Below are 27,598 nucleotides of genomic sequence, written 5' to 3'. Positions count from 1 at the left end.
ACAATTTTTAAACAAAAATCAAAGCTCAATTTATAGCTTGAAAAATAATGTTGAAAGACCATTTTTCAACTAAATAGTTAAATTTTCATCTGAAAAAAATGAATTTTGAACAAAAAGACCATTTTTCAACCAAATATAGTTGAATTTTGAACTGAAAAACTCAATTTTTAATCAAAAAATTAGAAGTTAAATTTTCCGTTACAAAAAAATTAATTATTTTCAACAAAAAAGAGAACACTTTTCAACCAATTATATTTGAATTTCCATACTTCAAAAAAAATAAGTATACGGTGAATTATCATTTAAAGGAAATAATTTTTGTACCAAAAATTAAATAGTTTAATTTTTAATTAAAAATTAAGTAACAATTTTTAACCAAATATAGTTGAATTTTCAACTACAAAAGATCAATTTTTAACCAAAAATGGAAGCCAAATTTACAGTTGAAAAAATTAAATTTCACCTAAGAACATAAATTTTCAATTACAGAAAAAGATTTTTCAATCAGAAATCAAAAAAGGGAATTATCCAATCTAATATAGTTGAATTTTCATCTGAAAAAGGAGGTTAAATTAACAGTGTAAAAAAATGAGATTTCCGCTAAAAACACCAATTTTCAATTACAGAAAAGATTTTTCAAATAACTGAAACGACGAATTTTCCACGAAGATAATTTTTTAAACAAAAATAAACCAATTTTCAAATAAAGAAAAATATTGTTAAGTCAGAAATTAAATTTTTAGTTTAAAGAAATTAATTATTAACAAAAAATACAATTTCTCAATTCACTATAGTTGCATTCTCAACTAAAAAAGATCAGTTTAAAAAATTTTTAAACCAAAATTTAAAGTTAAATTTTTCATTTAAAAATATAATTTTCAAATACCATTTTTTTTACCATACCGTTGAATTTTCAGTTTAAAAAATGAAAAAAAAAATTAAACAAAATAGATCTTTGAACCAAATTTAATTTTCAATTGTAAGCAACTAAAGTTTTGAATTTGAAATTAAAAAAAATAGTCCAATTCAAATAGAAAAAGACGACACGTACTTTTCATCTACGATATTACAAATTCTCCAGTTTTTAAATCTCAAAACGCATTCTGAAATAAAACAAAAATTAGTAAAAAATAAAGACTTACTTCACATAAATTGAGTTAGGTTTAAAATGAACGCAATCATATGTATTACAAAGTTTATTAGAAAAAAATGATCTCTTTTTAACAGCTTACAAATAATCTACACGTACAATATTCAAAGCCTTTATAACTCACTCACTCTCATTAATGTTCTTATTTATACTATGGATAGACAAAAAAAAAGTTAAGTGCAAATTATGGCACTTAATTTACATTCTATGTACCATCTTCTTCGTTTTTAAAAATATATATGTAGCTTTTCTCTTTAGATTTTATAAACAATTTTTCAAACACTTCATCTTAATCACACGCTTTCAAGCAACAATCTACATTTATAATTATCAACTCATTGTACTTATTTACTCACTAGAATTAACCAAAAATTAGAATATAGAACGACTCTAATAAATTCTAATAATAATAATAATAATAATAATAATAATAATAATAATAATCAAAGAATCTACTTGTGTGCACGATACATTGATTTCTCACTAAAATCAAAGTAAAGTACACAAAACAGTCACTTGAGTCTTTCGTTCTCATTTTCACCGAAAAGCAACCATCGACCTTAATTCCTCATTTTAAGGCTCTTCACACAGCTACTCTATATTCTGTTCAATAAATAATAATAATACAAAATGCACCGGGCATTTGTTTTAACGCGTGCGCATAATATTCGAGAGAAACTTATATGGCAAAAGCGATAGAGAGAAAGGCTGCAATAATAATAAAAAAAAAAAAAATAATAATAATAGTATAATCAAGATGAGAAGAAGTAGATAGATAACACTTTAAAAAATGAGTTTCGCGGTTATGCATATATGTGTATGAGGGATGGAAAACATTGTCAATCTTTGGTTCATACGTGTCCAAACATGAAAATAAAAATTGTATTATTAAATTCTCGATTTATGAAACTACTGATGATGATGATGATAAATATCAAATAAAATTGCGCCTCTGGTTTATAACCAAGTAGAAAAAAAAAAACCCCCAGTGGGCACAAAAATTTGGCGACATCTTTACGACATCCTATGCATGTGTCGTAACAATGTCATAATAATGTCGTAACAATGTCGTCAAATTTTTGTGCCCATTGGAAATCATTACCTGGCAGATCTAGAATAACTACTCGTATTTAGGAATGTTCCTCATCCTGCACATGAACCTCGAGAACTTCATCGACTTCAGATTCGAGAAACTGCTGCTCTTGAAGATTGACAACACCCGCGACAATTTTCTCCGAGTGAGGCATCTTTGGCGTGAGTGGTCGGCTCGTCACAACTGGCGATTCTCCGCTTGAAACAGCAGCCGCGACAATCCTCTCATCATACGAAATCTTTGGAGTTGTCGGCAGTGGAATCATTTCTGCCGCGGATTCAGACTTTCTTATCGGTTCCGATTCATTCAATGATGATGATGAATCAGATTCGCTATCGGGTAGATCGTCACCTCTCGCGATACTTCCTGGAACTATTTTCTCCTCGGGAGGGACCGAACTGCATCTCTCGATGCTCTCGTGTATCATTTCCGTCTCGGAGAGTCCCCGACTCACGCTACCCGGAACTATTTTCTCCACACTCGGTGTCTTTGGCACTTGATCATCGGGACGCGCTGATATTATATTTTCTTCAGGCTCGCTAATCACTTTTTCCGCACTATCTCCGTTCGTTAATTCTTTTTCCGGGGAATTTTCTTCAGCAGAGTGAAAAGAACTACTGTCTGAAGATTCCAGGATCTGCTTCTCCTTCTCGGGCAATTCTTTCTCGGATAATTCTTTCTCGGATAATTCTTTCTCGGATAATTCTTTCTCGGATAATTCTTTCTCGGATAATTCTTTCTCGGATAATTCTTTCTCGGATAATTCTTTCTCGGATAATTCTTTCTCGGATAATTCTTTCTCGGATAATTCTTTCTCGGATAATTCTTTCTCGGATAATTCTTTCGCAGGTTTGAACTCTTCTTGGGAATCTTCGCTCCCGGTTGTTGGTTCTTCGGCGGCTTTTTTCCAAAGTGGAGACAAAATCTTGACAATGTCTTCGCCTTGATGAAAAAGTCTGACCACTGGAACTTCCGCTTCCTCGAGAATTTCGAAAGAGAAGCAAGTTCCGCTGTATGCAGAGAAGGCGGCTGTAGCTGCTGGACTCCATTCTTCCACGCCTTCCGGTAATTTGAGAGAGTATTTTCTAGACAGGGGAGGTACTGAGGCCAAATCTGAAGGCAGCTCGCGGAATTCGGTGCAGAGGACAGTATAGCCTTGGTCGATGAGGAAAACTTCGACGTTTCCGTTGTCGACCGATTTCACACGAGCACGTTGCCATTCGCCGTTCAATTTAGCAGCGCAAAGCATATCTGAGAAATAAAAAGAAAAACTGAATATTAGAAAAAAAATTAATCCTGAATTCCACTTTCAATCCAGCAGTTGAATTTTGAATAAAATAATAATAATAATAATGATATTTGATACTCCAAACTAAAAAGTGTTTATTTTAAATTCAAAACATTTGAATTCTCAATCAAGATATAATTTTTAGCCAAATAATTGCTTTTTTATCAAAAAGATGAAAGTTCTACCAAAGGTCAGATTTCCAACAAAAAAAAAGAATTTTTTAGAAAGTTATAAAATTCTAAACCGAAGAAAGGAACCTTTAAACAAAAAAAAAATAACATTCTTATCAATGTTATTCAACTTTCAACCACATAGTTGAATTTTCAACAAAAAGCTATATAGAAAAAAATTAATTACATTTCTTCATGAAAGAGTTGAAGTTTCAAACAAACAAAAAATTTAACTTTTAATAAAGTAGTTAAACTTTCAACCAAGGAATTGGATTTTCAACAAAAAACAAGTAAATACTCAACAAATGTAATATTTGATATTAAAAAAAAAGACGTTAATTAAAAAAAAAAACAGTTAAATTCAACCAAAAGCGACGAACTTTCGAAAAAAATTCAAATTTCAACAATTAAAATTTCATTTTTCAATTTTTTCAATGTTTAAACAATTGAACAAAATTCAAGTTTCACCCTTCAAAAACTAATTTTTTAATTTTGTTCTTAACAGTTGAAACTTCAATTTTATTAAATTTTCAACACCAGAGAATTCAATTTAACTTTTGAAAATTAAATTAATAATTTTCTTCGACTTTCAACAATTTAATTTGCAATTTTCTACAATTTAAAAAAATTGAATTTTGAAGTGAAAAAAAATGAAGAAAATTGAATTTTAAACTGAAGAAAAATCGACAAAATTGAATTTACCACTGTACAAAATTCAAGAAAATTGAATTTTCAACTATAAAAATTCAAGTTTCACCTTTCAAAAATTCATTTTTCAATGTTTTTCAAGCTTTAACCGTTGGAAATTCAATTTCCTTTCACCATTAATTTTATTAGTTAACAAATTTATTTTGAACTGTTAAAAATTCAAATTTTGAAAATTAAATGATCAATTTTCTAGGATTTTTAAAAATTTGCAATTTCAACATTAAAAATATGAATCTTCATAAAAATAGCTCAGTTTTATCAAAATAGTGGAATTTTTTAACAAAATATTTGAATTTTTAAAAAAGCGGTCGAATTTTTAACATGAAAAATGTCGTTTTCATAAGAATAGTTATTTTCAACAAAATAGTTTAATTTTCAAGAAAATGGATGAATTCTCTATTAAGCAATTGTCAAAAGAATGAAATTTCAAGTCAAAATCAATCTTATAAAATTTATCTGTTAAATTGATCTGTTTAGTTGAAAATTCAACCGTTTTACAGAAAATTAGACTTTTTACATAAAAATTCAAGAATTTGGATAAACTTTTTTTTCTTGACTGAAGAATCTTTATTTATTAAAAATTGGTCTTTGTTGAAAAATAATTTTTTTCCTGGAAATTTTCATTTTTTGTTGAAAATTTATCGTTTTTAGTTTAAAACACAATAATTTTGTTGAGAATTGGTCAAATATCTGTTGAGTGGTTGAATATTCTACGAAGTAGATTCATTTAAAAATATATTTCCTACTGTGTTGTTCAATTTTCAACTTGACAAATGTGAACCTTCATAAGATTAGCTTATTTTCATCAACAAAAAGTTGAATTTTCCAACAAAATTATTGAGTTTTTCAACGAAATCGTAGATTTTTTCAACTAACTGGTTCAATTTTCAAAGAAGTAGTGTAATTTTCAAGTCAAAAAATTGAATTTTCTTCCAAGTAGTTGACTTTTTAACATGAAGAATATGAATCTACATAAAATAGTTTAATTTTGTAAACTGCTAGTTCAATTTTCAAGTCCAGAAGTCGAAAATATGAATTTTCATATTTATATTAAAGTATTAAATATTTATATTCTTTATACATTTATCAACATGAAAAATATGAATCTGTAGTTTTTCAACAAAATAGTTAAATTTTCTATTTTTCTTCACAAGAACAGGTTTTTTCAAAGAAATATTAAATTTTCTCAATTAACATGAATTAATTATTCCTAAATTTAATTTGATTTTTAAGTCATAAAGTTAGTTTTTAAGTCAAAAAATATTATTAAATATTAATTTTTTTACTCATTCATTCCTTGAAAGTGATCTAAGCGGAGTTTAATTTTTCAACGAAGTAGTTTAACTTTTCAACGAAATAGTTGCCGTTTTTCAACGCAATAGTTGAATTTTCATTTAATTAATTTAATTTTGTCTTCCAGGTGGTAGAATTTTTAACTACATAAATTATTTAATTTTCAACATGAAAAATATAAATTTTCATAAGAATAGTTTATTTTCACTACAATAGTCATAAAGTCCTATTAATTCATAAATTAATTTTATTATGGAAAGATCCTTGGAAGTTCTCGAAAATTAAAAATTTTTTTAAATTTTCAACACAGTAGTTTAATTTTCAAGTCATAAAGTTGAATTGTCAAGTCAAAAATTATTTCCAACCAAGCAGCTGAAAGTTACATTTTTTACTCATTCATTCTCATAGTTAAATTCTCTAATTTCCTTCATAAGAATATTATGAATTTTCAATAGTTTAATTTTCATTTAGCTAATTCAATTTTGTCTTCCAAGTAGTTGAATTTTTAACTAAATGATTGAATTTTCAACATGAGTAGTTTTTTCAACAAAATAGATCAATTTCCAACAAAATAGTTACATTTTCAAAAAAAAAAAGGGTTCAATTAAATTTAAGACAAAAAGTTGTATTATTTTGGAACAATTTTAAATTTTTTACGAAGTAGTTACTTCAAAGAAATATTTAAATTTTTTAATTAAATAGTTTCATTTTCCAGTCATAAAGCGGAAATCAATATGAATCCAACAAAATAGTTTAACAATATAAATAATAATAATAAATAAAATAATAATAATAAAATAAATTAATAATAATAATAAATAATAATAAATTTTCCTTCTGAGTGGTTGAAAAAGTTGTATTAAGAAGTGGTTGAATTTTCAATAAAGAAATTCAACTTTCAACCAAGATGTGGAATCTTCAAATTAAACACATTTGAAGTTTCATTCTAATAAATAACATTCTAAAGCCTATTTCTAAGTAAGCATATTCTATGTAAGCATATTCTATGTAAGCATATTCTATGTAAGCATATTATAAATAAGCATATTCTAATTATATTTATTATATTATCACTATCGATTCATTAACGAGTGGAATACAAATACGTAATAACGAAATTAATCCATTTTTTAATTTATTGCACATTATTAAGCATACGAATATCTCCGATACAATATTTTTCTTATACTATTACTAAAATTAATAAAAAGAAGTTTGATTAAATTTAATATCACAATTTTTTAAAATATATTCAAGCAAACTCGAAGAAGAAAAGTTTTCCAGATTTGAATAGACCTTTTTCAATTTCAAATCTTTCCACCTTAAATTTGCGTTCAAAAAGTAAAAAGAAAAGATGCAAAGATGCGTCTAATGTGTCAAATTAAAATAAAAACTTGTAAAAAGCGTCTAAAATAAAAAGAAACCCCAACCTTCTATCACATCATCCAGTGGAAGCCACTTTTTCTCAGCCTGCGAAACTTCCGCTTCTACATTCATTGGATCATTTCCAACTTGACCCCAGAATTTACTCGCCGAAACAACATTGCAGACCCGCATCTTTTCAGCATCACCAGCCACCACTTTGGTCTCATCTTTCACTCCAGTTTCCCATTTCTCCTCCTCATCTCCAATCACAGCATTTTCTTTTTCGGCGAGTTTTCGTTCTACAGACGCTATCAATTTATCAGCTACACTTTCACCCTCAAACGTCAAATCAACGACAAGCGGTTCTCCATCCTCGAGGACACTCATCATAAAAAGACTGGTGCCATCAGTCGATAATTTCAAAAATTCATCGCAACTTTCTTCGGGCCACTCGTTCAGATCCTCTGGCAGTTTGAGCGAGCACCTTTTCGCCAAAGGTGAGATTTCATCAACCTCTTTCGGCAAAATCCGCAATTCCGTGACAAGCGATGGATTTCCGTAATCAGTAAAGCATACGGATGTTTCATTATCATTGTGCGAAACAACCTTTGCTCTGTACCACAAAGAATCGTCCGGGAATTGAGCTGCACAGAACAAACCTTCCTTTACTTCCACGACTCGCGGAAATTCGTCACTATTCGCAAGCATTTTCTCAATTTCTTCAAGTTTAGAAGCAGATTCTTCTTCTTGCACCCAAAATTCCTTGGGCGAATTGAGATGACTGATGTAGACAGAAACGGAATCCAGTTTCGGCCTGGTATTTTCGGCTTCCTCTTCTAAAAAAGCAACTTCTGGAACATCAGTTTCAGGAACATTCTGCTTTTCGGCAACTCCTTGGGATGCCAAAGGTACCAATTTATCAGCAACATTTTCCCCATCAAGATGCAATCTAACCAGCGCAGTTTCTCCCTCCTCAAGGACCTTCATCGCAAAACAAGTGGTACCATCAGCAGACAATTGTAAAAACTGCCAGAAAGCATCGTCCGGCCACTGATTGATATTCTCCGGTAACTTGAGACTGCATTTTTTCGCCAAGGCAGGCACGGCTTTCACATTTTCGGGCAGAGTTCGCACATCCGTGACAACAGACGAATTTCCATAATCGACAAACGAGACAGTGATTCCACTCTCATCCTGGGACAAAACCTTTGCTCTATACCAGAGAGAATCGGCCGGAAACTTGGCCGCGCAGATCAAACCCGCCTCAACTTTCAATTGTGGAAAACCATCAGCTTCGACAAGCGAATCCTCCATATTTTGCAGTTCACCGAAAATATTTTCCTCCTGAACCCAAAACTCACTCGGCGATGTCAACTGACTGATGTATACAGAAATTGGTAATGTTTCCTCAACAGGAGTCGATTTTGTCACTGTTTCTTCCTCATTAGCTTCGAAAGAAACGTCTTCAGGAAGGGTACATTCTTCTGGAAGAATTTCCTTTTCTAAAACAGCAACTTCTTCTGGTTGTTCAGTCTTATTTTCAGAAACCGGAGCTTCTTTTGCAAGTTCAATCTCCTTTTCAGCAACAACTTCTTTTTCTGTCTTTTCAGGAACATTCGGAACAACAGTTGCAGGTGTCAATTTATCAGCAACGCTCTCCCCATCAAGGTACAAATTAACTACCGCAGTTTCTCCTTCTTCAAGGACATCCATTCCAAAACAAGTCGTTCCATCAGCAGACAATTCCAAAAACTGGCTAAAAGCGTCTTCCGGCCACTGATTAAGATTCTCTGGCAACTTGAGACTGCATCTTTTCGCCAAAAATTCCACATCTTTCACATCATCGGGCAGAGTACGCACATCGGCGACGCCAGACGAATTTCCATAATCGACAAACGAGACAGTGATTCCACTCTCATCCTGGGACAAAACCTTTGCTCTATACCAGAGAGAATCGGCCGGAAATTTGGCCGCGCAGATCAAACCCGCCTCAACTTTCAATTGTGAAAAACCATCAGCCTCGAGAAGTGAATCCTCCATTTTTTGTATCGCATCGAAATTCTTCTCCTCCTGAATCCAGAATTCACTCGGCGAACTCAACTGACTGATGTAGACAGAAATCAAGTCCACTTTCGTCGGAGGAAGACTAGCTTCTATTTCGGAAGTAGCTTCTATTTCAAAATTAGCTTCCACGTCGGAACTGGTGCAAGTAATTCTAGTTTCTTCAGGTACCAATTTACCCGCGATGCTCTCCTTCCCGCAGATCAGATTAACCACCTGGATTTCATTCTCCTCGAGGACATCGAGGAAAAAGGGAACAATACCATCGCCAGCAAGTTGGCAAAACTGGTCAAAAGCATCCTCGGGCCACTCTTGAGCATGATTTGGCAGCTGTAAACTGCACCTCCTCGCAAATGGCGCCAAGCTCAACAAATCCTCGGGAAAGGCGCGAATCTGATTTGTCACTGAAGTGTTGCCATAATCAATAAAGAGAACAAGAGTTGAATTCTCATTGTGCGAGATAACTTTCGCTCTGTACCACTGCTCGTCATCCGGGAATTTAGCGGCGCAAATCAGTCCTTCCTCGGCCTGAACTTCCGTATAATTGTCACCTTCCAAAAGCTGCTCCTTGACCTTGTCAATTGCGGCAACATCCGCAACTTTCTGCACCCAAAAGTCACTCGGCGAGTTGATGTGACTGATGAAAATAGTCTGCGGAGGTGCCAACTTCTCAGCAACATCCTCATTCTCAAGTGTCAGCTTCACAATTGTCGTTTCGCCCTCCCTGATGACATCCATCAAGAAAATCGTAGCGCCCTCAGCTGCAAGTTGACAAAAGCTCTCCAGAGCATTATCCGGCCAGCTGGAAACATAATTCGGTAACTGCAACGAGCATTTTCGCGAGAGAGGCGGTATCGACGAGACGTCGTCGGGAATTGCACGAATTTGCGTCGACACCGCCAAGTTTCCATAGTCGATAAAGAGCAATTCAGTTCCAGCTTCACTCCTCGAAATGACACGAGCTCGGTACCAGTTGTCATCAGTGTACTTTGCCACGCAGACAAGACCCTCGACAATCTCGGCATCCTCGACTTCCGGCAGCATATCGGCAACCAGAAATCTGTCCTGAATCTTCTCAAGATCCGGCACGGATTTCTCCTCCTGGACAAAGAAATCACTCGGCGAATTGATGTGACTGATAAAGGCAGATCGCGGATCCAGCTCGTTCTCAATAATTTCCTCGACAAGGTCCTCCTCGTCCTCAACTTTCGCGGCAAGTCCCTCCTCAACAAGAATCTCGCAGACACTCTTGCCGTCGACAAATAGATCGACCCGACTAGTGGTGCCACCTGGCGAAATCAAAACAGTCTCGAGATTCTCCGCGCCAATCACGAGATTCGAAAATCTCGCGCACGTCTCCTCGCTCCAGTCTTCCGCATCCCCGGGCACAACGTTTAATCGACACTTCATTGCGTAGGCCTTTCTCGCCTTCAATTCTTCCGGTACTTCCTTGATTTTGCCCGTTTTATTTGTTATCACATCGGGATTACCATAGTCGATAAATCGAACAGTCGAGATGTCGTCGCCAGCGTCAATAATCTGAGCACGATACCAAAATCCGTCAAAAATGGCAGCACAGATTGTTCCCTCCTCCAAAACAGTGTCCACAGCTGGATAACTTTCCACGGCATTCTGCAATTCTTCCTGCAACTCCAGCACAACCGCCGTGTCCTCGGATCTCTGCAGCCAGAATTGTGCTGGCGAATCGCAATGCGTGACTGCAGCCTTGAAAGTTCCACCTTGAATTTCCTCGACATTTGTTGCCGCCTTGATCAGATTGAGCGCGGTCAAAGTCTCGCTCAGTTTGACCCCGTTCTCCACCAAATCCACGATCCACTTCTTGTGGACATTGTAAAAGGTCGCGGTGAAGAGCTTCGACTTGAGATGTGGTTTTAGAGCGACAGCTTGTTCGGCCGGAGTGCCGACTAGAGTGACATTTAGGGAAACGTGGATGGCGAGCTGATGTGGCACATAGAACTGTGAATCGAGGACTTTCAGCCGGTCGAGAGGAGCCTCCTCGTTCACTCCGTAATCGATGAGATTTACGAATGCACCTTGAGCAGTCTTTCGGATAATCGTGGCACGGCAGCAGCTTCCGTCCAAATTTTTCAGAGCACATATTGTCCCAACCACGGGCACCACGTTCTCTCGATCGAGCGAGTAAAATTCGCGCATTTTCTTGTGCAGTTTGTCGTCTCTTTGTGTGTCGGACAGCATCTGGAGCCAGAGACTGTTGGAGTGATTGGCGTAGGAGACAGCGACTTGATGAGTGGAACTCAAGATGGGCATTGGACAGACGGGAGAGATCTTTGCTTTTGCGGCGTCTTCGGTCAGTTGAATTTTTATTCCTGATGGATCGTACAACTGGACAATGAGCCTAAAAAGAAAAATGAAAACGAAATAGTAAATTTTTTAACCAATTAACTTCTACCAAATTTTGAGCCAAGTGATCGAATTTTAAACAAAAATAATTAAACTTCCACCAAAGACAGTTCATTTTTCAATTAAATAATTGCATTTTTTAGACGACTTTAAATCCAAAAGCAAGAATGTTTTTGAAATAAATACTCGAATTTTCAACTAGAAAAGTTAAATTTTCAGTAAAAAAAATCAACAAAATAGTTTCCATAAAAGATATAAATTTTTAACTAAAAAAGAAAAAAATTACAAAGATTATAAAAAAATATTTACAAAAGAAACTAGAATAGTTCGAATTTCATTTAGAAAAAGTAAATTTCAAATAAAAGAAGCGAATTTTCAACAAAAAAATTGAAAGTTATTCATTTTTTAATCAGTCATGAATCTTTAACCAAAAATATAAATTTTCAATAAACAAAATAATCAAATTTTCAATAGACATTGAATTTCTAATAAAAAATATTGAATGTTCAACAAAAAATCGGATTCTCCATCCAAAGATAAATTTTCAACTAAAAAATAACAAAATTACAAGTATAAAAAAATATTTACAAAAAAAAAATAGAATAGTGCGAATTTCATTTAGAAAAGTAAATTTTAAACAAAAAAAAGCGAGATTTCAACAAAATGGAAAGGTATTAAGTTTTTAATCAGTCATGAATCTTTAACCAAAAATATGAATTTTCAATTTAAAAAATAATCAAATTTTAAATAGACATTGAATTTCCAATAAAAAATATTGAATGTTAAAAAAAAATCAGATTTTCCATTAAAATCCATTCAAAGATAAATTTTTTACTAAAAAAGAAAAAAATTACAAAGATTATAAAAAAATATTTACAATACAAAAAATCTATAATAGTTCGAATTTCATTTAGAAAAGTAAATTTAAAAAAAGCGAGTTTTCAACAAAATTAACTAATGTTTAAGTGAAAATTTTTAATTTTTCAAGCGAAAATGGAAGTTATTAATTTTTTAATCAATCATGAATTTTTAACTAAAAATATGAATTTTCGATCAAATAGTAGAATTTTCAAGCCAAAAGAGGAATTTTCTATTTAAAAAAACACTTAAATATTCAGTTTAAAACATTTATGTTCCACTGAATTGGTGAATTTTCGACTAAAATAACTGAAAGAGCTAAAAAAGATTAAATTTTTTTCTTTTTTTTTTTCATTTTCTACGAAAGATTTCAATTTTCAGCAAAAAATGAATTTTTAACGATTAAAAAAAATCAACGAATAAATTTAATTTACTAAAAAAAAATTACATTTATAACAAACCATAAATTTCAGTTTCAAAACATTAATTGAAAGAAGAAGAAATGAATGTTTACCGACAAAGATTTATTTTTAATCATAAAGATTAGTTTTCTATTAAAAAAAAAATTATTTTTTACCCAAACCAAAAAATTAACGAAATGAATTTTCAACTGAAAAAGGAACCAATAGATTTATTTTAAGCCATAAATATTATTCAAATGTGTAACAAACAAAATTACTTTACCACAAAAAAATATGAATTTTTGACCAAAATAACGATAAATGAAAAATTTGGAAAAAATTAATTTTTCACTAAAAAAATAAAATATAATTTTTAAGTAAAAGGACAGCCGAAAAAGAATAACTAAAGATTTTTTACAAAATTTAAAACGTTGCTTCTCTTACCTGTTATTGTCGACTTGTTCTACGTAAATTATCACGTCTTTGTCCTCAACCAAATTCTTCAACTTTTCATTAAGAGAAGTTGAAGAAGGTTGCACGTTGTAAAGACTGCACTCGATCGCTTGATTCTGCATCACAGCCAACTGACTTGGTAGGGCGAGCATCTAAAATAAATCAAATAAAAAATCAGTTTCAAACAAAAAAAATTTTTCCCCAAATTGTAGAGTATTCAATTTACACAACAGAGATTACAGCAAGTTAGTAGTGATTTTTTTCATAAATTTAGTATAATGAAGTTGTGGCAAAAATTAAAAAAAAAAATTTTTCTATATGAAATTTAAAACAAAAAATATGAATATTGGGATCAGAAATCTTGAGGGCACCACTAGCGGTAAAAGCAATATGGCCGGCGACAGTAGACAGTAGGTCTCATAAGACATTTAAAATTTAATATTAACTATCGTTCCCGTCAAAATTTACCTACACTCAGGACTTTCAGATTCTATCACCAGGTGGCGTATTCGAGTATTTCAGATCCCAATACTGTTATTTCTTTCGATTTGTTTCATTCTCTAATAAATGTTTCTTGTTCTAATCCAGAGATGTTATAGATGTCCATGCAGATTTTTTTTATACTGTAATAATAATTTTAAAAAAAAAAGAGAATATTTTATTTTTGATCAGCAATGTGTATGGTATCGAGGCTGTTTCCGGGTCACAAAGCATGAGAGCTAGAGACATTTAAGTTATTTCGATGAATGGTGATTACTGATTAAGAGTTTGGTGAGCATTTCAAAAAAATCCTCCGTGATTTCAACGTGGATATTATTCCACAGTTCAAAAACACTCACACAATCCAGCGACATCTTTTCGTGTGCTCCAGTATCAATTAGTTTCACGTCAAAGCTTGTCGTTTCCGAGCAGTTAACGACTACAGCTCGTCTCCATACTCGGTCCGTAAATATCAGACAACCTGCGCCAAGGCACACCTCGTGGCTTGATAATCGTGACATCACCTGACATTGGCAGACTACTTTTTACAAACTTTCAATCGGCCAAATTCGAGAGTTTACAACAACCTTTTTGGAAAGTTTATAGTTCCAGGATGGCCACAAAGAAAATATTAATAAATATTTCATCAATTTTTCGGATGATCTTTCCAACATGCTTTGAAATTTTAGGCAGGTCATGAGGTCTTTTTGGAATATTAAATATTAGTTTGCCAATGTGTTAAAAACGTTACGAGCAGGTGAGTACAGACATTCTGATTAATTTTTCAGTTTGTTGCAGCAGTACCATACATCATGCGTCACATATTCTCAAAAAAAAAAAAAAAAAAAAAATCCTATCGAGTTATTTCTTTAATTTCGAATTTGATTATTTAATTTTATTCATTAATTATAAATTAATAGTAAGTACGATTATTATTCCCAGTTTTTAAAGATTATAATTCAACCAAAGAGATAAAGCTTCAGGAAAAAATTTAAATTTTAACTTAAAAATATAAATTTCCGACCAAAAAATAGAATTAAATTTGCATTTAAAAAAATTAATTTTTATACAAAAAGATGCGGATTTCCACAAAACAGTTTTTCAGGTTTTTCCAGGTATATAAATTTCCCTGACAATTCCAGATTGCACAGGAATTGAATTTTTAAGACAGGATTTTAATTTTCAATCAAAAAGATTAATTTTTAATCGCAAAGATTGTGCCAACAAAATAACTAAATTTTCTATATTAAAAAGAATTTAATTTTTAATTAAAATCCTTTAACTTTCCATTAAAAACATTTAATTTCCCATTAAAAATATTTAATTTTCAACAGACATTGAATTTTCCATAAAAAACATTTAATTTTCCATTAAAATCCTTTAACTTTCCATTAAAAACATTGAATTTTCCATTACGAATACTTAATTTTTAACAGGCATTAATTTTCAATCAATAATATTGAGTGTTAACAAAGTTACTTCAAACAAAGAGATAAAGCTTCCAGCAAACATTTAAATTTTAACTTAAAAATATAAATTTCCGAACAGTAAATACAATAATTAAATTTGAATTAAAAAAAAAAATTAATTTTCATACGAAAATATGCGAATTTCCACCAAAACAGTTACACTTTTATTTACTTTTATATTAGGAATTAACCAAAAAAAAAAAAACATATTCTCGACAAAATTTCCTGACATACAAAAATAAATGGCTGACATCTCCAGGTTTTTCCAGAAATAAGAAATTTCCTGAACAATTCCAGATTTCCCAGGTGAGTAGACTCCACGATTAGAGTAAAAAGCATTTTTTCAATTAGATATATAATAAAAAATTAATGTCATTAATCGATGCTAAATGTAGACAAGAAAAAAAAGAACATTCTTAAAGAAAAATCTACATACCGTTGGATCCTTGTTTGTCATATAAGAAGAAATCGCTTCGTTGCAATCTTCCGCCGTCGAAAATTGAACATAAAACTTGGAAACGCTTTCTACGTTGGAAACCTTGGCACGCAGCGTTTGGGCAGGCAAAAGTTTTATGTCGAACCTCGGCGTAATGGAGTCTCCAATCACCGATTCTGTAAAAAAAGAAAAAAAGAAGGTTACTCATTATACTTATACTCCTTCCCCTTATAATAAAAAGGCAAATATTTAATTTAAAAACTGTTTAAAATCATTGTTTTTCTTACCAGTTGGGGCAGAACTAACTCGATTAGACAGGGCCAGTTTCTTTGCAACAAGAGTATCGGCAATCTCCTTCCCATTTTTGCTCAGCGAAACCAAATACTTGTCACTCCTCTCCTCGTGGTAAGTGCACTCGAGATTGTCGTCGTCAAAGTATCGGTCGATTTCCTTGCAGTTTACGCTCGACCAACTGCCTCCACTAACGGGAATCACATTCTTTAGAGAACATCGAATCGCTTGCTTCGGAAGCGACATGTACTTCTTCTCCACTGGGAACACGTTTCGTTGATCCACTGAGGCACTGTTACCGAAATCTACATACTGGACAATGTAGTTTCTGTTGGCAGTCACCTCCAAAATTTCGGCTCGATAGAAAGCTCCGTCTTCGGGGAAAATTGTAATCACAGACGAGCCGGGCTAAACATTTTTTAAATCAAATAATTCAATTTTTAATCAATTTCAATATAAAGTTTCAATAAGGGTAATAATATCATTTTTCGACAAAATAATACAATTTTTAACAAACAAAAAATATGAATTTTCAACTAATACGTTAAAATTTTCAGGAAGATGAATTTTTGACCAGATGAATTTTCATTAAGAAAGGGGAAGAAAATAATTAAATTTTCAATAAAAAAATTTAAGTTAAACAGATTTTATCTGAAGAAATGAATTTTTGACAAGACGAACAAAATAATTTAATTTTTAATCAAACAATTCAATTTTTTAACCAAAAAATTCAATTTTTCACCAAACAATTCAGAATTTCTATCTAAAGATAGGAATTTTTAACAAAACCAAAAAAAAAATTCTACCTAAACAAATGAAAGCCATGCAATTTTCAACAAAATAGTTCAATTTTTAACCAAGAAAGATTTTTGATATAAATAAAAGAAAAATATAATTTTTGACCAAATTATTCACTTTTTAACAAAAAGATATGAAGCTTTAACTAATACGTTAAAATTTTCAGCAAGATGAATTTTTGACAAGATGAATTTTCATTAAGAATGGCGAATAAAATAATTAAATTTTCAATACAAAAATTAAGTCACAAAGATCTTATCTAAAGAAATGAATTTTCGACAAGAAAGGAACAAAATAATTAACTTATCAATAAAACAGTTCAATTTTTAACCTAACAATTCCACTTTTAACTAAAACAAATTTCAAACGATTTTTGATAAAGTCAACAATTCAACTTATGACCAAAATATTACAATGAAATCAATTTTTAACCGAATACAAGCTAAATAATAAAAATAATTCAATTTTTAGGAAAAAGATGAATTTGCAACTAATGTTAAAATTTTAAGCTAGATGAATTTTGGATCAAATGCATGCTTATTAAGAAAGGCAAATAAAATAATCAATAAAAAAATTAAATCCCTAACAAAATACTTGAATTTTCGATTTAAAAAAATATATATCTAAAGCAATGAACCAAACAATTCAATTAATACAAACCAAATAGTTCAATTTTAGTCCAAAAATAGTTGAAAATAGTTGAATTTTGGTTTAAAAAAAGCTACTCTATCGAAAGAAATGAACTTTCGACAAGAAATTCGAAAAAAATAATTATATCAATTTATCAATTTTATTACTTATCAATTCAATTTTTAACAAAATAATTATATACAAACCAAATAGTTCAATTTTCGTCCAAAAAGAAGTTCTATCTAAAGAAATTAATTTTTAACAAAATATATAAAAAATTATTTTACAAAATAGTTGAATTTTGGATCAGAAAAGCTTTTCTGTCGAAAGAAATTACACGATATTTCAACATAAAATTTCACATACATAATTTTAAGCAAAATATATACATTTTCAACTAATATGTTAAAATTTGCAGTAAAAAAGTTTATTTTTTAACGAAATAATTAAATCCTCTACAAAAAAAAAGATTTGATCTACATTTTATCTAAAGAAATGAATTTTCGACAAGAAAAGAGAACAAAATAATTCACTTATTAATACGATTTTCTATTTAAAGAAATGAATTTTCAACAAAAAAGGCAAAAAAAATTAAATTACTTGACAAAGTAAATGAATTTTCGACCAAAAAAGATTTTCTATTGACTGAAATTACGTAAAATAATTAAATTTACAATAAAGAAATCAAATGACAATAAAGGCGAAGAAAATCAAATAATTAATTTATCAATAAAACAGTTCAATTTTTTCAAAAAGTAAGGTGGAAAAGGTGAAATGTGTTTTATAAACAAAATTATTTAATTTTCAACCAAATAATTCGACAAAAAAAATAATGAAAGCATCCAGAAAATAGTCGCAAAGCTGGCAAAAAGATTTTCTGTCTAAAGAAATAAATTTTTAGCACGATGAATTCTCGACAAAAAAGGTGAAAAAAAAAACCATTTTTATCAAAATTATAATCAAGTATAATCAATTTTCTATCTAAAGATACGAATAAACAAGATGATAGAAAAAAAGATTTTCTATTTAAGGCCATGCGACGAGTGGGTCACGTGACCAAATTCCTGCCTTATCTTCACTTTTGTTATTTCCCAACTTATTTTCACATGAAGCGCCACATCGAATTGAAAATTTGGGATTATAAATAAGAAGCACTAAAAAAGGTGGATCTGGTCCTAAATTTTAATAATTATGAAAAAAGCCAAAAAAAAAAAAATTATTAACAAAAAACTTTTTTCATAATTATACAAATTTAGGACCAGACCCACCATTCTCACGTGACCCACTCATCACATGGCCTTAAGTAAATGAATTTTCAACAAGATGAATTCTCGACAAAAAAAGGTGAAAAAAATAATTATAATCAAGATTATAATCAATAATTATAATACTTTTTGAAAAAGCAAAAAATCAAAGAATAGTTACCTGAAGTGGACTGCTGACAGGCTGTCGTTTACTATAAGCATCCTGAATTTCTTCCATCATGGGCCTGAATTCACGCTGCTTGGCTATCGACTGACAATAAAAGTTGTCCGGATTCTCAAACCAGGTGACCAGCACCGCTTCCTTCTTCCCAGGACTAACTTTTTCCTCCTTCCATTTACTATTCATCGGAGCATAATCCGGCTGAATCTTCTGGACACCCGCGCTCAACACTTTGCCCCGGTTCTTCAGCGCCTCCTTCTCTTGCAGCAAGTCGACACCCGGACAGAAGGCCTCGTTGACACTGTCCGACCTAACCACTTCATCCTCAATCTCGCGAAGCAAAACCTGATACACGTCCTTGTCCCTTCCAATAAATTCAGCCTGGAGGTATTTTTCGTTGGTGGCTTCGCCAAACGCGTCAATTTCTCCAGGAGTCCAGTCGGTCTTTCTCGGGCCGAACAATTTGCAATGCACGGCTTGAATTGGCAGATAGGTATACTCCTCCTTGATTTCCTTCAATTTGTCGAAGCCGACAGTCTCCACGTTTCCATAGTCGACAAAGAAAACAACCGCCCTGGAATCACCCTCGACCCTCTTGATGATGGCTCGGTACCACCTCTCGTCGTCGGCGAATTGAGCAATGCAGGCAAGGTCGGGTTTCACCCGCGACGCTGGCAAAATCGTGCCTCCTTTCTCGTATGCAGACGCAATTCCCTCCATCAGTTCGTCCAGGATTGCGTTTTGTGGCACTTGATGAATGTAAAAGTTGGATGGACTCGTGAGGAAGATGAGTTCGCAATTGTTGGTGCCACCAATGGACACGGCCGGCTGGGGCAGGGTCCATTTTTTCGGTTCAGAGATGTCGCTGCAGGTGTCAAAGTTGACGATTTCTTTCGGCTAAAAGAAAAGAATCAATTGAAGCAAAGGCTTTAAGAGGAAGCTTAATTTTAAATTGGTTTTAATTGTTGTTATCATACTTTGCCAAAACTATCATCTCGAGCTGATCGGGGTTTGAAGGTGTTACCGCTATTTTCATCTGTAATTAAACATTCAATTAGGAATTGACACAAGAATTGAATTTTCAATAAAGAAGATCAATTTTCGTAAATGAATAGAATTTTAACAGAATAATTGAATTTTCAATAAAAAATATAGAATTTTTCATACAAAAATATTTAATTTTCCATTAAAATATTTAATTTCCAATCAAATATATTAAATGTTAATAAAATAAATAAATTTCATAAAAAATATTTAATTTTTCATTAAAATATTTAATTTTCAACACAACAGTCAAACACAATCAAAAATATTGAATTTTCCATTAAAAATTTTGAATTTTTATAAATATTGAATTTTCTATTTGAAGCATTGAATTTTCCATAACAGATATTGAATTTTCCATTTAAAATATTGAATTTTCAACAAACATTGAATTTTCTATCAAAAATATTGAATTTTCAATCAAAATTTTCTATTAATATTTTTTAATTTTCCATTAAAAACATTGAAGTCTCCATTAAAAATATTGAAGTCTCCATTAAAAATATTGAAGTCTCCATTAAAAATATTGAAGTCTCCATTAAAAATATTGAAGTCTCCATTAAAAATATTGAAGTCTCCATTAAAAATATTGAAGTTTCCATTAAAAATATTAATTTTTCAATCAAAAATATTACATTTTCAACCAAAACAATTGATTTTCCATTAAAGCAATTAATTTTCTATTAAAATTATTGAATTTTTCATTTGAAATATTGAATTTTTAACAGACATTGAATTTTCCATGAAAAATATTTAATTTTCAATAAAAAATATTGAATGTTAACCAAATAAATAAATGTTAACAAAAATATCAATTTTCAATCAAAAATATTACCTTTTCCACTAAAGATATTACCTTTTCCATTAAAAACATTCCTTTTTCCATTAAAGACATTGAATTTTCAATAAACATTGAATTTCCATCAAAATATTGAATGTTAAAAAAAATATAGGATTTTCAATAAAATAATTGAATTTTCAACAAAAAATATTGAATTTTTACAAAATAATTTAATTTCTAACTACATATGAATTCAATTATCAATCAAAAATATCAATTTTTAATGAAAAAGATTGAATTTTTAACAAAAATATGGAATTTTCAACACAGGAATAATTACATTTTAACCAGGTTGATTAAACTAAAATATAAATTATCAGCTTGAAACAAAATCCGTTCATACCATTTCGCCTAGGCTTGAATCCATCATTGTCGTTTCCGAATTTGTTAAAGTTGGGCCTATTACTGCTGCCTCTTCTATCCTGAAAGTCACCTCGGTCTCCTCGCTTGCCACTTCCTCTAGAAGACGTTGATTCACTGTCACTTGCCGCACATTTATCAGGATTGAAGCCCTGTTTATTTGGACCAAATCTACCTCCACCGCTTCGGTCATCCCTGTTATTGAATCGGCCTCCTCCATCCCGGAAATTATTTCGGTCGTTTCCCCCTTCTCGGCCAAATCGGTTGTTTCCAGTGTCACGATTGAAACGATCATTTCCACCATTTCGGTTGAATCGATGATCATTACCAAATCCTCCATCGCGATTAAAAGAATTTCCTCCGTCACGATTGAAGGATTTGCTTCCTCCATCTCGATTAAACGGATTATTTCCGCCATCTCGATTAAAGGGATTATTTCCACCGTCCCTGGGGAATCGGTCATTGTCATCGCGTCGCTGATATCGATTGTCGTGTCTCTGTTCGTTGTGATCGTCCTTCCACGATTTAGAATTGAACCTGTCGTTATTAGCCGTTCTGAATGGATTTGAACCGTGTCCGTCCATCTCGTCGCTACAATAGGAGATTTTTAATAATTATTTCGAAAGATTCACAATCTCAGGTTATTTTCGTGTATTCTTATGTTTTCAATTTGCATGGCTGGGATGAATTAGTGCAAAGCCCAAATGGATGAAAAGGAACAAAATGTAGGAACTCGTGGTATTTAATATAAGATCAATGAATCAATTAGATTTGTTTCTTTGGCTTTGAGGCTGGACCACGATAGGTTCTTCTGATCTGTGACACGGAAAATTTTAAATACAAATTTTAAATACAACTTTTAAATACAAATTTTAAATACAAATTTTAAATACAAATTTTAAATACAACTTTTAGATACAACTTTTAGATACAACTTTTAGATACAACTTTTAGATACAACTTTTAGATACAACTTTTAGATACAACTTTTAAATACAACTTTTAAATACAACTTTTAAATACAACTTTTAAATACAACTTAAATATAAATTTTCAATGTACATTTTAAATACAAATCTTCAAAGCAAAAAAAAATGAAATATTAATTAAACATTCATTTTTAACTGAAAAAGATAAAATTTCGAGAAAACCTAAAAAAAAAATTAATTTTCGACTAAACTGATTGATTTTCAACCAAACTGATATCGATTTTCAGCCACAATTGATTTTATTTAAAAAAAAAAAAAATTTCATTTCAAAATACTGAAACAAATAGCTGAATTTGCAACTGAACAAAATTAAAATTATGAAAATTGAATTTTCAATAAAATAATTAAATTTTAAACGACAAAATTGAATTATCAACAAAATTGAAGTTTCAATCAGAGGCTTTTCAATACAAGAATTGAGTTTTAAACACAAGAAGAAATGTAATTAAAGATTAATTAGAATTAATTTTTTAAAACATTTTTAACTAAAATAAAAACTGATAATTATGAAGCATTTTAAACAACAAAATTAAATTTTAAACAACAAAATTAAATTTCAAACAACAAAGTTGAATTATCAACAAAATTGAATTTTTTTACAAGATTTAATTTTCAATGAGAGGCTTTTCAATACAAGAATTTATTTTTAAACACAAGAAATAATTGAACAACAACTAAAGAAGATTAATAAGGAAAATTAACTTTCTAAAATATTTAAACTAAACTAAAAAATAATAATTATGAACCAAATAGCTGGATTTTCAAATGAAAAAAATTAATCATCAATTATGACATAAATAGCGAATATAGAATATTAATTTTTACCAAAGACTATTAATTTTCACCTAAAATATTTCTTTCTTCCAAAAAATTACGAATTTTTAACTAAACATTGATTCTGATCTAAAAAAGAAGATTAATTTTGAAATTAATATCGTTGCGCATACCCAATCCCTGATGTCTTAAATTTCCTACCTTTGTCTCCTTTCTCCCAAAGTCTTGTACGACTCATTGGACTTAGTGCTAATGTTGCTGTCATTGTGTAAGTTCATGCCAATGTCCAACGACATTTTAATCAGCTGCGTGTGAATGCACTTCGCAGGCGTCGTCATGATGTCAAAAAGATCCACGACCAATCCGCCCGGCTGGGCATTCATCACCTGCATCGAGAGCCTCTTCTCAAACACCAAGTTCTCAAACTCCGTGTCCAGTTTCTTGTTCGAGGGTCTATTGGCGAATCCATTCAGTGCGCAGAGTACAGCTTGACAGGGCATCTTCGCCACCAAATCCCGCCGAATGTCACGAAGCTGATTCCTCGAAACAGTCTCCTCGTTTCCATAATCCACATAGAGGACACTCACTTTGTCATCCTGAATTTTGACAATTTTCACGCGATACCACTGATTGTCCACATCGTAGGGAGCAATACAAATCGAGCCAACAGCCAACTTGGTCATAGGTGGCGCATCAGCCGCATACTCACAAATTAGACTCATCATCTCCTCGATATCCTTCATGTTCTTTTCCAGCTGGACAAAGAATCTCGAGCAAGAGGCCACATAAGAGACATGAACCGTCTCTTTAGTGCCATCAGTCAGAGGAGGCAGATGGCCATACTCAACTTTTGCAATGTCCGGGAATCTGTCGATCAAATAGTCCTTGATGTTCTTGCTGTTGAAGTAGAGATCGCCATACTGGATGAGGAATGGTCCTTCCGGCTCGCAGACGTGAAGTTCGACATCCTTTCCCTGAATCAAGTCCTTGAAGTACTTCTTCGCCTCCTCGGTGATGTTCATCTCCTTGAGACCGCTCAAGCAAAATCGGACCGAGAGCACTCGCGGATTGATGAATTTCGGCGGCAACTGATAAATGTCCGAGTAAGGCACAGTATCGGTGTGTCCGAAATCGACATAGTAGATTTTAAGCTGCGTCTCCATCGTAGCCATCACGACCGCTCGGCAGATGCACTTGTTAGTTCTGAGACGAGCCAGACATACGGATCCGGGTAGAGGTGGCTCTCGCAAGGGTTTCGTCTCATGAGCCTGGATATTTGACATCAAGTCCATCAAGATGCCCTTCATCGACTCGATTTGAACAGAAAACTTGTTTGGTCCATCGTCAACGTAGGAAACCAGAACACGATAGGTTTGGCCAACTTCTAGAAGACGTCCCCTGAATTCGAGAAGATTCGATTCTTCCTCGTCCTCGAGTCGCTGAGTGACGTTTCGCTGCAAAATATTCTGCGGTGGAAAATTTTGCTGAGGAAAGCTCTGTTGAGGCAACACTTGTTGAGGAAGACCCTGCTGAGGAAAGCCCTGTTGAGGAAGATTCTGCTGATACGCAAAAGCCATCGGTTGATTATTGAAACGCCAGTTGTTATCTACACCCATTATTGGCTGCACGGGAATTGGAGCCACATGGGGAGTATTGTAGGCACGTTGAGAATTTGAGTATCCATTAGTCGTGATTTCTCCGGCAGGTGGCTGCTGTTCAAGTGAACCAACAGGTGCCTTGTAGGGCGGCTGTTGCGAATACATTTTGGAGCTGTAAAAAATATAAACAAAACATCGTTTAATTAAAAGAACAATGTAATTGCTTAGGAAATGATGTGTACAATTGTAGACATGTATATTGAAGAGTATAGGCAGACATTTAACTAATTATTAAGGCCATGTGCTGAGTGGGTCACGTGACCAGATTCCTACCTTACGACCACTTTTTTTATTTGCCAACTTATTATCACACGAAACGCCACATCGACTTGAAAATTTGGGATACTAAATAAAAAGCACTAAGAATCGTGGCTCTGGCCCTAGATTTGTATAATTCCGAAACAAGTTTCTTTGTGGTAAATAATTTTTGTTGCTTGTTTCATAATTATTAAATTTTAGAACCAGACCCACCTTTCTTAGTGCTTCTTACTTATTATCCCAAATTTTCAACTCGATATAGCGCTTTGTGTGAAAATAAGTTGGGAAATAAAAAATTGAGGGTAAGGTAGGAATCTGGTCACGTGACCCACACTTCACATTAAGCATTGTACAAGAGTTGCAGAAAAAAAAAACACATGCAAATGCGAGAATGTTTACAGAGCTTTCAAATATGGGATTTGAAAAAAAAAACTGTCATTTTTGGAACATATTTACCAGGATATAAAAAAAAAAATTTTTGAATGAAATTTTTATTCGAGAATTAAAAAAATATAAATCCACGTTAACATTTTCAATGCTATAAATTAAAAAATCAATCAATGAACTTTTAAAATGTTCAAAATTATATAATTTTAAAGAATTTTAAGCTAAACATCAAATTTTGAAAAATTGAGAAGTTTTTAACTGAACTCTTGAATTATAAATTCAATTATTTTCTTTTTAAATAATCAAATATCATTGGAAATAAATAAAAATAAATTTAAAATTATTTTTGAAATATTTTCAGAACTTATAAATACCTGTCAAAATGATTTTAAGAAAATATTTAAAAAGTTTTTCAAATATTTGAACCAAATTTTCAAAGAAGATTCTAGAAGATTTTAAGAAAACTTTCTAAAATTTGCATAATACAAGATTTTTAACACTCAATTCTGAACAAAAAATTGAACCTTCAATCAGAGGCTTTTCAATACAAGAACTGAATTTTGAATCACAAAGAATTAAATTTTGAATCACAAAGAATTACATTTTGAATCACAAAGAATTAAATGTTTAAACTGATTTAAAAAATGTAAAAGATTTCAGGTTATTTTAAAAAAATACCCGCGGATGTCAAAAATTACAATTTTTCAAACAATTTTAGAGCATTTAGGATATTTAACAATTCCAAGGAGTCAAAACATAACAAAAGACATGTGAAATTGTACTACACAGTACGATCAATATTACATTTACTTTCTTAGAGCTCACTAAGAATTCAAATAAGATCATTAAGAACTTGATCTCTATTTACAACGACAAAAATTCTTCTTAGTACATTTACATACCCAGAAAGCTGCCAGATATTCGCCTGAGCAGTGAAGGACACCATTTTCTACTCTCTTCGTAGAAACTTTGATAAAAACTTAAGACTCCGATTTAAAAATAATTTTTAAATCTCAAAGAAATTTAGAGAAAATATCTTCTAAAAGACAAAAAATTGCAAACTGTTGAAAACACACAAAATCGCTTTATTCGCCGAAAAGCACGCAAGCTACTAAAAGAACTGCACGAACTGAATCTTGGAAAACACTGATAGCAACCGGTAATGAACCCGGTTTTATATCCTTTTTTTTTGTCGGGCGGGATTTTTAAGAATCCCTCCTACCCTTTTGAGTTTGAAATTAGTGGGTGTATCCTTCAAGAATTCTTGAAAGGACATTGGCTGACCGCAAGAAGGGTGAAGGCGTGATGGTACAAAAGGAAAGCACAAGCCTCCCTCTCTCTTTATCTCCTTTTCACTCTTTTAGTTAATTTATTGAAAAAAAGTTTAGTAGCAGGTTAGAAAGCATTAGTGTTTCTAAAATTGTAATTTTTCACAGAACTATTATCTTTTTATTAATCAAGCGTGTATTTTTTCAATTTGAGAGAAAAAATAATATTTAAAATAAAATAAAAGTTTCGAGTAAATATTTATTTGTTAGGTTTATTCGTTTTTAAGTTTATTGGTTCTTGAGAAAATTTAAAACGATTTTTAAATATTTCAGATATGTCCAATCAAAATTTCAACAAAAAAGTTCATTTTTACGCAAATAATCCCAAAAGGACAAATTTTCTACAAAATAGTTGAATCCTTAATAAAAAAAAATATTATTCCTTAAATCGTTCTATTTTTAACGAAAAAAAGATGAAATATTTGCAAAAAACAGATGAATTATCAACAAAAAAGTTAATTTTTTACCAAATAAAATGAGTTTTCTACCAAAACAACAAACACGAATTTTTAACTAAAATTACGAATTCCCAGCGAGAAATGTAACAGTTGATATTTGAATCTACAGAGATGATAATTTTATATAAAAAACAGATGAATTTGTAAAAAAATGAATTTAAAACAATATAGTTTAATCATCAACCAAAAACAGATTTTTATTTTAATCTAAGCAGTTGCAATTTTAATAAACTAAAGATGAATTTTGTACCAACAGAGAAGAAGTTTTAATTTAAAAAAAAAAAGGTTTTTTAGCTAAGACAGAAAAAAATCTTAGGCAAATTATAATTTGAAGGGGAAACAAATTTATTTCTTAACTTTCTGAGTTTAATTTCATTAGACTTTTTTGCAAAAATTTACTTGCCAAAATCTACACTATCCGTGTTTAACATTTCAGATAAGGACTATTTTATATTTTTCGTTTCACATAAACGTTGGAAACTTCAGTTTCATGTTAGTAAGAATATTCAAAAACATTTTTTTTAATTTCTGATTTTGAAAAAATTTCTTCGAAAATTTTAAAGAACTTTTTTGTTTTCTTATAAGATTTTACAAAATTTTAGCAAAAATCTGAGTCATTTAAAAAATATTGAGAACTTTTTTATGCTTAGAAGATATGTTAATCTTCGGTAATGGTTTTTAAGGATTTCGGAAATCTTTTGTAATGTTTTAAAATGTTTTTAAGTATTTACATTAAATTAACTTTTCAAA

At 31.5% G+C, this 27,598-nt stretch overlaps 1 protein-coding gene across 5 annotated transcripts in view; it reads right to left on the bottom strand.

Annotated features, from left to right (window-relative positions):
- Positions 1 to 1,181: 1,181 nt before the first annotated feature.
- The window catches only part of LOC117167996 (maternal protein tudor), a 43,252-nt gene continuing 16,835 nt past the window's right edge, over positions 1,182 to 27,598 (bottom strand). For 3 of the 5 annotated variants that reach the window (XM_033353301.1, XM_033353305.1, XM_033353304.1), the window contains exons 2-10: positions 22,961 to 24,529; positions 20,980 to 21,587; positions 19,729 to 19,787; positions 18,752 to 19,648; positions 15,895 to 16,306; positions 15,608 to 15,783; positions 13,214 to 13,374; positions 7,133 to 11,505; positions 1,182 to 3,494 (exon numbers count right to left, since the gene is read on the bottom strand). In XM_033353301.1, coding sequence (XP_033209192.1) covers positions 2,281 to 3,494; positions 7,133 to 11,505; positions 13,214 to 13,374; positions 15,608 to 15,783; positions 15,895 to 16,306; positions 18,752 to 19,648; positions 19,729 to 19,787; positions 20,980 to 21,587; positions 22,961 to 24,529 — 9,469 coding nt within the window. In that variant the 3' untranslated portion in view covers positions 1,182 to 2,280. Of the gene's footprint in view, positions 3,495 to 7,132; positions 11,506 to 13,213; positions 13,375 to 15,607; positions 15,784 to 15,894; positions 16,307 to 18,751; positions 19,649 to 19,728; positions 19,788 to 20,979; positions 21,588 to 22,960; positions 24,530 to 25,964; positions 26,041 to 27,598 lie in introns of those variants that run through there. The other 2 variants (XM_033353302.1, XM_033353303.1) reach the window with 2 other exon arrangements.

This window comes from Belonocnema kinseyi, chromosome 2 (assembly GCF_010883055.1).
Source record: "Belonocnema kinseyi isolate 2016_QV_RU_SX_M_011 chromosome 2, B_treatae_v1, whole genome shotgun sequence".
Taxonomy (NCBI): Eukaryota; Metazoa; Arthropoda; class Insecta; order Hymenoptera; family Cynipidae; genus Belonocnema; species Belonocnema kinseyi.
This window is presented reverse-complemented; position numbering and strand designations above follow the sequence as displayed.